The sequence below is a fragment of the Oryctolagus cuniculus genome, chromosome 4 (assembly GCF_051225735.1).
Source record: "Oryctolagus cuniculus isolate XC-2025 breed Fujian yellow rabbit chromosome 4, ASM5122573v1, whole genome shotgun sequence".
Taxonomy (NCBI): Eukaryota; Metazoa; Chordata; class Mammalia; order Lagomorpha; family Leporidae; genus Oryctolagus; species Oryctolagus cuniculus.
The window spans coordinates 151280947-151293288 of NC_142870.1; the positions used below are offsets into that span (position 1 = coordinate 151280947).

At 40.3% G+C, this 12342-nt stretch overlaps 1 protein-coding gene across 13 annotated transcripts in view; it reads right to left on the bottom strand.

The window, feature by feature from the left end:
* ANKRD28 (ankyrin repeat domain 28) overlaps window positions 1-12342 on the bottom strand; it is a 184858-nt gene that overhangs the window by 49510 nt on the left and 123006 nt on the right. For all 13 annotated transcript variants that reach the window (XM_008266039.5, XM_008266040.5, XM_008266038.5 and 10 more), the window contains 3 exons: window positions 11675-11762; window positions 6736-6878; window positions 2773-2985 (listed from right to left, as the gene is read on the bottom strand). In XM_008266039.5, coding sequence (XP_008264261.3) covers window positions 2773-2985; window positions 6736-6878; window positions 11675-11762 — 444 coding nt within the window. The remainder of the gene's footprint in view (window positions 1-2772; window positions 2986-6735; window positions 6879-11674; window positions 11763-12342) is intronic.

Sequence of the window (12342 nt, forward strand, 5' to 3'; positions counted from 1 at the left end):
ACTCATGTTAACCAAAGTTTAATAGACCAAGTCTATGCTGTCTTTTAATCTGCAATCATTTTACTTTTATAACCAACGTAAAACTTAGAAACTGAATTATCACAAACTTAAGTTCACAGCCCAATTTTTTGACATCTACAAACTTAATCAAGGGCAGAAGCAACAAAGCAGAGAATGGGGCAGGAGGAAAAGATGAAGCAAAGAAAAATAAAATGGTATTTTTAAGGACAATTCTATATTTGTTATACCACAGGATAAGTGTAAGTGTCAGGAATCTGGTCCACTAGCCAGTCTACAGCTCGATAAAATACCAATTTGAAAAATATGCATATAGGAAATACAGTTTTCAGTAATGAATAAGCATGTTGTTGGTTGAAAACTCGTATCTATCAACAATATTTGTGTAATCTTTGACTGGAAGAGACCCTAGAAGTTACCAAAATGGGAAACCTGTTTCAATGAACCTTGGTAATAAACCAATTAATTCAACAACTGCATATCAATGGGATGTCATAGATCCTTAGGTGAAATTAAGGTAACTTTAATGAAATTTACTTCCAAACCAATACCATAAGCTGTTGTCCTCAAATCTACTTAGACACATCTTAATCCCTTGGCCAAAAAATTGTCTTGTTATGTATGAAATCCACCAGTGTATTTTCTAAATCACTAAGGAGGTTATTTCAAATAGGACTTGAGCATTTTACTGTAAGGGAATCTCTCTTTAGTACTGATTCTCAATTCTAAATTTCAAAATAAAATACAGACTAAAACAATTATAGGTATTTGTGATAGAGATAGTAACACCAGTCAAGGGACTTATCATAAAATTATATTAAATATTCACACATCTAATGGAAGTATATAAAATAGAAAGCCCAACTTTTATCCTTTAAAGAGAGTAACATATAAAGAGAAAGATGCATAATAAAATGGGATTAGCTAATGATACAGATAAGCTTCTATTGTTTCCATAAGATTTAACACACAGATTTCAACTATTTTATAATAAACTGGTCTAAAAAATAGAAAATACCAAAAATTAGGCTGTGAACTTTGCTTCTGAGTAATGTCAAGATTACTTCAAAAATTTTAATATTGGGGGCCAGTGCTGTGGCACAGCAGGTAAAGCTACCGCCTGCAGTGCTGTATGGGCACCGGTTTGAATTCTGACTGCTCCACTTCCAATCCACCTCCCCGCTAATGTGCCTGGGAAAGCAGAAGATGGTCTAAGTCCCTGGGTCCCTGCACCAGCATGGCAGATCCTGAAAAAGCTCGTTGACCCTGTCTTCAGTTAGGCTCAGCTCCAGGCGTTGCATCCATTTGGGGAGTAAACTAGTAGATGGAATCTCTCTCTCTCTCTGTCTCTGCCTCCTTGTAACTCTGCCTTTTTTTTTTTTTTTTAATTTATTTATTTTATTTATTTTTTTGACAGGCAGAGTGGACAGTGAGAGAGACAGAGAGAAAGGTCTTCCTTTGCCGTTGGTTCACCCCCCAATGGCCACTGTGGCCAGCGCTGCTGCTCAATAGGTTAATCCTCCGCCTGTGGCGCTGGCACCCTGGGTTCTAGTCCCAGTTGGGGCACCGGATTCTGTCCCGGTTGCCCCTCTTCCAGGCCAGCTCTCTGCTGTGGCCAGGGAGTGCAGTGGAGGATGGCCCAAGTCCTTGAGCCCTGCACCCCATGGGAGACCTGGAGAAGCACCTGGCTCCTGGCTTTGGATTAGCACAGTGCGCTGGCCGCAGTGCGCCGGCTGTGGCGGCCATTGGAGGGTGAACCAACGGCTCACCAAAGGAAGACCTTTCTCTCTGTCTCTCTCTCTCACTGTCCACTCTGCTTGTCAAAAAAAAAAAAAAAAAAAAAAAAAAAAAAAGTGATTGTGACCCTCCCTTAAAGAAAAACCAAGGAACAACCATTCATTCCTCACGTGTAACACCCTGCTACTACTGTTTTTTCTAGCATTAAGAAAAATTTCAACAGAAAAATTGAAAAATTTCATAACAGGAAAAATATCAAAACATTACAAAGTGGGGTCTTCCATCTGCTGTTTCACTCCCCATATGGCCGAAATGGCTGGAGCTGGACTAATCTGAAGCCAGGAGCCAGGTGCAGCAGCCCAAGACTTGGGCCATCTTCCACTGCTTTCCCAGGCCAAGCCATCAGCAGAGAGCTGGATCAGAAGTAGAGCCACTGGGAGATAAAATTGGCACCCATATGGGATGCCAGCACCATAGGCAGAGGTTTAACCTACTGTGCCACAACACCGACTCCTACAGCTAACATTTTACTAGGTATCAATCGTTTGGTACTTTTTAAAGTTAATCTTAGGCATCACCATGCATCACCTCTAAACATATCACTGGGTGTTTAATTTCCATCTAAGAGAAAATTCACTCACAATGAAGCATACAGATCTTAAACGTACCAGCTTATGAGCTCTGACAAATTCTCATCTATGTAATACAAAGTCCTACTGAAAAAATAAAACACTACCATTAGCTTATATCACCTTGTATCTGTTTCACTCCTCCCCTCTAGAGATTTAGAACTATAGATTTAGAACCCCCTTTAAGTGGAATTTATGTTCTAGAACCTTTCATCAATGGAAACAGTGTACATATTCTACGTAAGGCTTTCACTCAGCATAATATTTTTAAGATTTATCCATGTTCTTGAGTTTGTCCTTTTTATTGCTGAATGGTATTCATTATTGATATTATTTTAAACAGTGCACTACTATATACTTAAATATGGATTCTAATTATGTTTCCTACCTTCATATTGACGTCGGCACCGTTGCCAACCAGAAGCTCTAAACACAGTGCTCCATGAGTTGATGCAGCAGCAAAGTGCAAGGGAGTAAACCCTTTTTCATTCTTTTGATTTACATTAGCACCACAATCTATGAGTTCATTCACTACAACATCTTGTCCATTATAACAGGCTACATGAAGAGGTGTATTTCCATAGGCATTTGGTTCATTCATCTATTGGAAGAAATGTAAAAGTTAAAATAGTGTTGCCATTTATTATTGTGCACTATTTTAGCAACCCTGTCACAATCATATTATTAGAAGATACAGAGATGAATAAATACACAGATGAGCCTTATGATTCTAAGGTTCTTCTAAAACAAGGAAACACTAACATGGATTTCTGGTGTTACAATGTACCTTCAGGGAATATAATTCATATATACAATGTCTATCTCAAGACAAAAGTGAATGGTTTTAAGAAAGACATTTTAGAAAATAGAAATTAAAATAATGTATTTTAAAAGTCACTTATTGGGGCTGGCACTGTGGTGCAGTGGGTTAACGCCCTGGCCTGCAGCGCTAGTTCGAGACACGGCTGCTCCACTTCCAATCCAGCTCTCTGCTGTGGCCTGGGAAAGCAGTAGAAGGTGGCCCATGTGGAGACCCGGAAGAGGCTCCTGATCCGGACTGCAGCTCTGGCCGTTGTGGCCATCTGGGGAGTGAACCATCGGATGAAGACTCTCTCTCTCTCTGCCTCTCCTTCTTTCTCTGTGTAACCATGACTTTCAAATAAATAAATAAATCTTTAAAAAAAAAAAGTCATTTATTTGAGGGCAAGAGAGAGAGAGCTCCCACCCACTGGTTCACTCCTCAAATGCTTACAATAGCTGGGACGGGGCTGAGGCAGGGGCTGGAGCCAGAAGCAGGGAACTCAATCCAATAACACGTGTGGTGGGGACCTAACTACTTGAGCCATTAGGTAATGGCTTCCAGGGTCTGCATTGGCAGGAAGTTAAGAGTTAGGAGCTGGAGCTGGGAACTGAACCCAGTCACTCCAGTGTGGAACACAGTCACCTTAACCGCTGGGCTGAACACCTGCTCCATAAAACAAGTATTTTTAAACGCTTTCTAGGTAAGGCACACACCACCGAGTTAATTCTTAAGAATCATAAAAAATGAACATACAAACTGAAGATTCTGAGATATGTTCAGTAATATGCATATTTTCAGCTTTTTCACTTTGCAGTGACAAAAGACTGAAGTTAGTCATGAAGCAGAGATCAGTAGTTTAAAAAAATGAATAGCACATTCTTCTATTTATTTAATTCATTTTCATTACACACTTGAACTCTAAATATTTTCTAGCTTCCCATGATGACATTTTATCACAAGGTAAAAGAATGTGCTGAATGAGAAATAACTCACAACTCAAGTTTTTATTTCTTTTTCTAAGAATGAAAAGGAGAAATCTTAAAGTTCACATGATTTCCATAGTAAATAATTATGCTAAAGACCTTATTTATCTGAGAGCTAGAGTTAGAGAGAGAGAGAGACACTGACTTCTATCTGCTGATTCACTCCCCAGATGGCCCCAATGGCCAGAGCTGGACCAATCTGAAGCCAGGAGCCAGGAGCTCCCACACGGGTACAGGGGCCAAAGTACCTGGGCCTTCTTCTACTGCTTTCCCAGGCCATAACAGAGGGCTGGATTGGAGTTGGAGCAGCCAGGATTTGAACCAGAATCTATAAGGATGCTGGAGCTGCAGGCACAGGCTTAGCTTACCATGCCACGGTGCCAGCCCCTATAGTAAATAATTTGACTCTGCCCAAAGAGAGGTCTTGGTTTCAGGGAGGTAATCTGAAATACCCAGTAACAGTGTTGTTATGTAGTGCTGGGGGGTATGGAGGATAATCACACCAGCAATAAACAGATAATGGGATTTAAGGGTCATGAGGTATCAGTGGACTTGGAGATGGGCAATCCATAAATCATGCCTATGTATTGGGGCCCCCAAAACAACTCTGAAAATGAAGCTCAAGTGAGCATCCCTCGCTGGCAACACATGTCACACAGATACTGGGAAAGTAACCTGCTCTGCATGACTCCACAGCAGGGGTCGATGGAAACTCTGCATTCAGAATATCCTAGATTCTATCCCTACCTTTGTGCCTCTTTCTTTATTTGTACTGTTCTCCAATTATAATGAACTGCTTTTACTGAGTTCTGGGAGTCCTTCTAGAGGATTACTAGACCTACGGTGGTCTGGGGAACCTCTCAAATTTAGAACTGGTCTAAAGTGAGGGGGGCATTGGAGAGAGACTGTGCCCTCCTTTCTGAGGTCACTGGGAACAGAAATTAGAGGATATAAAAAAGTAATATAACTTTAATCTAAGTATCTAGATTGTTATCATCAGAAGCCAACAGAGACATGAATAACTTCTCTCTCTGAGCCTTTAGAGGAATGAACCTTGCTAATTCCTTGATTCAAGATTTCTGTAATCCACAAGTTTGAGATTAAACTGTTGTTATAGGCTTTCTAGTCTGGGAAATTTGTTATGGCATCCTAGGAAACTAAAAAACCATACAACTGGAGGTTACCTGTCACTAAAAGGAGCTATGGTCACTTACTTCAAAGAACACTCTGCCACCAGAATCTATCAAGTTACTTTACTGTCAGTACAGTAAGTGTGAACATTCCACAAAGATGGACTGAAAACAGTGATCAGAAAGAGGCTGCCTCACTTATGCACATCAGCAGTCTGCTGGGTTAAAATGAAAACTTGATCCATTCTGTACTCTAGGGGCCCTGAATGACAATACCTCTGAACTGTTAAAATTTTAGCAAATGCTTGTTATAGGTAAGGGGCTTCACAGGGTCGCAACATTAAGAGCCTATCTAGCTGGCACTGTATCACTGCAGGTTAAAGCCCTGGTCTGAAGTGCCGCATCCCATATGGGTGCCGGTTTGAGTCCTGGCTGTTCCTCTTCTGATCCAGCTCTCTGCTATGGTTTGGGAAAGCACTAGAGGATGGTCTAAGTCCTAGGGCTCCTGCACCTACGTGGGAGACCCAGAAGATGCTCCTGGCTTCAGATCGGTGCAGCTCCGGCCGTGTGAGCCATCTGGGGAGTGACCCAGCGGAAGGAAGCCCTCTCTCTGTAACTCTGTCTTCCGAATAAATAAAAATAAATCTTCAAAAAAAAAAAAAAAAAAAAAAAAAAGCCTATCCAACTCTACAGGTATGCCATGTATTCTTCCAACCAGGATTATCATCCAGTTTTTTTTTGTTTTGTTTTGGCAGCTTATCTCCTTCTAGCTAGCCTCTTCCTCCTTCTTTTCCTAATATATTGTTCTGAAGAACCACTGAGTTTGTCAGAATCCTATCTAAAGTAATAGAAAATACACAAATACACTAAGAGGAATAAAGTACGCATGTTTAATAAAGCCCTGCAAAATCTACAGGTATTCTTAGCTAGCTCGATTCAGGAATCATATATCCAGATAACGCAGCATCCCTGAAACCAAAAGAATTCCAGAGTAAGAACACTTACACTTGGTACATAAGAACCCCCTTGTTTTCCTGCCTGGCTCTTGCTGATATTCTGTAATGTGAACTGTTACAGTCATTTCAAGAGATATTAGACTAACTACTCAAGTAAGTCTAACAATAACCTAGCCACCTAATTCAAGTGTGTCTGGCATGCTGGTTCCCACAACCATAATGGAGTTACGGGGCTTTGAATGCAATGAGGAAGAAAATTTGTGGCGATCAGTCATGCATCTTTTGAATATACTTTACATCTTCACATTTTTCAATTAAGTATCTTGAGCATAAATCAGTGTAAGTATTATAAATATATGGTTAAAGGACAAAAACATTATTGTAAAAGATTATCTTTTATATCTGAATTATTTTCTGCCAATAATGCAGTAACAATATAAAACACTACATTATTTTCTATTGTTCACACTGTACACTCACATCAACTCCAAGATCTAGAAGGTACTTGACCACACTGATCATCCCACTGGAGGCTGCTGCGTGAAGAGGTGTGTACGACTTCTTATCCTTGCAAGTCACTTCAGCTCCATGTGCCACAAGTAGTTTCACCACATCGATGTGACCTGAAGTGTGTTCATGAGTAAATAAGAGATGAGCAGACGGAAAAGACTAAAAATAATTCTGAATATATTTAAAGAAAGATAGAAATGAAAATTAACTAAATGCAACACAGGTCACCAGTATATCATGTTATAAATTATGAGAGAACAGGAAAAAATAAGAATGCAGGATAATTTTGATAAATGTTAGAAGAGGTAACTAATAATTAAAAACAATATATTTATTTTATCCAGTAATAATCCTGCAATCTATCCTCTTCCTTTTACCTACATCTTTTTCCCCTCTGACATTGTTTTAATACAATCTTAAGTTCTGAAGTTAGTTTTTTATGGCTTTTATAAGGCATTAATTATATTCTTTGCCTTACTGGAATCTTCTACTTAAAATCTTGGAATTAAAAATGTTAAGTCTTTAGAACATGCAGCTGAAAAATCTTTTTCCTTATTATGTATACCAGATCTCATTAAGCAACTCAGTCTGCTACTCATCTTTCTAAGAACCAGGACAGGCTACAGTATACTGAACTGTGGACTGACAACTCTCAAATATCAATGGCTTAAAAATTAATCTTTTGTAACTGCTCAGTCACTCTGTAACAGGTTGGCAACAGGGGTATGCTCAGTCATTTACAGACTCAGGCTCCTGTGACTGGCATTAGCTTGAGTATGACTGGTCACCATGGAGTCACACACCATTAATTAAATGCTCTGACACAGAAGTGATGCTTTCAATATGGTACCAGAACTAGTCTTAGGTCCCACTCAACCACACAAGAAGCCTAGGAATGAGGCCATGTATCTGAATGATCAGAGAGAACCATTATTATTTTATAATACTTCACTTTTTATCAGGTTACACTATACAACATGCTCTCTCTCCCCATCCCTCACAATTCTTCCCACCTCTATGTCTTTGTTCATGAGATTTTTATCTTATAAACAAAGTTCTGCTTGGATGTCTACTCCTAATCATTGCTGCTGCTCCTTGCAGGCCCATGTCAGACCCCACTTCCCTACCAACCCAATCATCTCTTTCCTAGAAGACCCAAATATCAAAAGCATCGGATACACAGAAATCTCACCTAATAATCATACAATGCTTTGTGATTATTCCTAAAATGAAATTATTAACTAATACTTTTATGTACTGAAATTACATTATACACCTTTCAAAAGCAAAGGCTATGTTCACTTGGTATATTCCAGAGGGCAAACAGCAGTATTATATACAAAACAGGCACCCAATAAATATTTGTTACATTAAATAAATTGCTTATGATGCCAATCTTTTTTTTTTTTTAAACAGGCAGAGTGGACAGTGAGAGAGAGAGTGACACAGAAAGGTCTTCCTTTTCCGTTGGTTCACCCCCCAATGGCCGCTGCGGCCAGCACGCTGCGGCTGGCGCACTGCACTGATCCGAAGCCAGGAGCCAGGTGCATCTCCTGGTCTCCCATGTGGGTACAGGGCCCAAGCACTTGGGCCATCCTCCACTGCCTTCCCAGGCTACAGCAGAGAGCTGGACTGAAAGAGGAGCAACCGGGACAGAATCCGGCGCCCCAACCGGGACTAGAACCTGGTGTGCCTGCGCCGCAGGCAGAGGATTAGCCTAGTGAGCCACGGCGCCGGCCTATGATGCCAATCTTATAATCTCTTCATATACAATGGGCATATTAAGTTAATAAACCATAAAAATGAAGTTTTCAAACACAGGCCTGCATCCCATATCCAAATTAAGCCAGGATACTACATGATGCACAATCAGACAGATTTGGTTGCTTATATGTAAATTATCAATTGAAGTAGTATCCTTCAGCTTCCGCCCAATCCAAAAAATCATCATTTATGTTTTAAGGAAAAAACTCACAAAGATAAGTATCAAATCATAAGGTGCTAAATTAAACGTGAATATAGCCCCCGGCGGTGCTGTGACATGGTAGGTTTGCTTCCACCTGGAGTGCCGGCATCCCATATGGGCTCCAGTTCGTGTCCTGGCTGTTCTTCTTCCTATCCAGCTCTCTCCTGTGGCCTGGGAAAGCAGTGGAAGGCACCCCACGTGGGAGATCTGGAAGAAGCCCTTGGCTCCGGGTTTTGGATCGGCCTGGCTCCAGCCATTTGGGGAGTGAATCAGCGGATGGAAGACCTTTCTCTGTCTCTCCATCTATAACTCTATCTCTCAAACAAATAACTAAAATCCCTCCTCCCCCCAAAAAAGAGTATTAAATGGCATAAGAGATCCCTTCTACATACTACTCTGATCTATGGCTCTAAAAAGTATTTGGGTTAACTGTAAGGTAGTGGCAACTAGGACTCTGAACATCCAGGAGGCTCACATGTAAATACAGCTCTTTACACTCCAAGAGCATATTATTCACCAATAGCCAAAAAGTTTTCTGGACATTTCAAACTAGAAGGCATAGCTACAAACATGGAGAAACTATTCAAAACCAAGACATCATACCAAGTAATGGAGACCATACTAAGTTTGGGTGCAAACAAGCAGATTCCAGCAAGTGTAAACATTTCCTAACATGATGAAAGCTCTATTTTAAGAGGACAATGGATAAGCAAATCTACAAAATCAAAATTGACAAATATTTGAGCACATTTCAGAAATATGGATCAATCCCTTTAATAGGCCATTAAAAACACAGAAGGCCTTTCATAGTAACTATGACAGAGACCCAAAAGGATTAGGTATCTTCAAAAAGTTCTTGAAAAATGTATCCTATGAAAAAACTCTGCATCTAAATAAACTTACCTTTTAATTTCATTTTCCCATGAATGTTCTGAAGTATCTTTGTATTAAAAGAAAGCAAAGAAAACTCTAGAGTGAAATAAATGTGTTATGTGTCTTCTTTGTCAATTCACAAAGTCATTCTACCAAGGGGACCAGACTTCATTTAATTCATCCCAGTCTACTTTTAGGATGGCATCTATCAGAGATGCATGATGTACAGGACTTACTGGTCAATGATGACATCCTCCCAAAAAATGTGAATTTGATAAACATAATCACTATCCTTCAGATATTTGGAATATTCCTTAAATTTTTCCTTTGTTTATAAATGCATAAGGAAAGAAAAATAAGTGATGTGTAGAATTTGTAGGGAAAGGAGGAAGGAAAAACATTCATTTCACAACCATTCAAATTATGTACTGCTTCAGAAAGAAATAATGAGTTGCTAATCAGGGTAACCTGCATCTATTCAGTACTTTCTACGTCAAAGTTATCACAGTAAAGTAACCTGTGGTAGAACTTAGTTGGATATTGTTAAAAGTACTGAGAACAACAGAAAAAATGAATGTGCATAGCAACCTTGTTGGCTGGAGGAAGCACAGTGTAGGAAGAGGGTAATGGGGAAAAGACTGCTTCACCTAGGGATGGATGGGGTGTGGCTGAGAAGGTGGCACGAAACAGACTAAGACATGTATTAAGGCCCACGACTTTTCAATCACAATCAAGAGGCTTGACGGTGAATCAGTGTCGACAACAACAATATGTCACTTCACATGTGGATTCTTTGTATCAAGAGGAGCCAAAAAGACCAGATGCAGAATTATAATCCTTGGCAGTAAGAGACAAAATCCTGAGCTTTATGGCTCTGTTTAAAACAACTTGTAAAATGAACGTCAATACCCATGAGCTCCTCCCAGAGCCACAAGCCCAGCCTCACAGAACTTTCAAGGTTTGTGGGCGGGCGGTCTTTCCCACACTTGGCCATATACTTCCATCTGCCTGGTCTCGGCACCCACAAGCCAGCATTTCTATTCTGCTGCTTTTGCCTTTTAAAATACCCTGAGGTAGGCTGATGTGAGTTTGTGGCTCTACAAGTTAATCTTTTTTTTTTTTTTTTTTTTTTTTTTTTTGACAGGCAGAGTGGACAGTGAGAGAGAGAGACAGAGAGAGAAAGGTCTTCCTTTGCCGCTGGTTCACCCTCCAATGGCCGCCGCTGCAGCCGGCGCACCGCGCTGATCCTGGCAGGAGCCAGGAGCCAGGTGCTTTTCCTGGTCTCCCATGGGGTGCAGGGCCCAAGCACCTGGGCCATCCTCCACTGCACTCCCTGGCCATAGCAGAGAGCTGGCCTGGAAGAGGGGCAACCGGGACAGAATCCGGCGCCCCAACCGGGACTAGAACCCGGTGTGCCGGCGCCGCAAGGTGGAGGATTAGCCTATTGAGCCACGGCGCCGGCTGCTACAAGTTAATCTTAAGACCACTCTGCTGTGGTCAGAGTGCTGTAGGTTCTGAGTGGTCCATCTCAGACCTATCTTCCCCACGAGCTTAATTACTTTCAGAGTGCAGTTGTAAGATTTTTTTCTGGAACACATATCCAGGTTACAGTAGAAAAGCCTATATTTTAAAGCCTCAGTTTCTTTCTGTAAAATTAATGTTATAGACATCAAACAGGATCATGCACATTTAATTTGGTGTGTGGCCCACAGTAATGGATTCCTTAACATATTTCATTATTTCAACCTTAATATTCCCATGGAAACAAGGACGGGTATGAGAATGGGCTCTTAGGAAATATCAACCCTAAGTTTTGTGCCCTAGGCCTGTGTCTGGGATTTTTCCCTTTGAGGATAAACACAATTTCAAACAGCTTTTAGATGAACTGGATTCACCCACTCCTGTTGCAACAAGCCTCTCCAACTACAGTGCTGGTTCCAATTGGCCGGCAAATGCAGACACAGTGTAACTTTTCATTATACTAAAACAACAAACGTTACACAAATGGCAAAAACATGAAACCTTTCCTAATTACATAACATTCAAAAAGTAAATTTAAAAAACACATACCCATATATGCTGCCCAATGGATAGCACGTCTATCTTTCTTGTCAAAAGCATTAATATTGGCACCTCTAGACAAAAGTAATTTGACCATCTGAAATAAAAGTATACATAAATTTTAGCAAAATTAAGAAGTAGAATTATTCACTAATATCCCTGAGTAAATGACTACTCACCTCAATTTTTCTGGCACTGCATCTCTGCATTTATGGAAAGAAAGGAGCTAGACTAAATATTGAAGGCCATTTAACATAATAACAGAACAAAACATGAAAAACAGGTTCACTTTCACTGTGAGTGTTACTGAAGTCAGGTTTCAGTATCTTTTTAAAATGTCACATTTTATCTTGGTATTTTCTGAACAATTAAGTATGATTCCTGAAGTCTAAAGCTGGGATATCTAACAAGAGGTTTTCTTCCTATTACCAGCACAAAGTCTTATTAAACTACAAAGTGCATTCTCATGCCAGAAATGTCTTAAATCTAAGTACAAATGCAGTGTACCTAGCATCTGATTAAACCTGAAGGTCCCTGAAAAGACTACTTACCTCCTAATGTTCCAAGGACAATAATTATACCTAACCATATTTACAACAGTTTCTCCATGGGAAAGGCTACCCAACATTTCAAATAGAGACACATCTGTAACCTTAACTGCAGTGGAGGCAAGGATT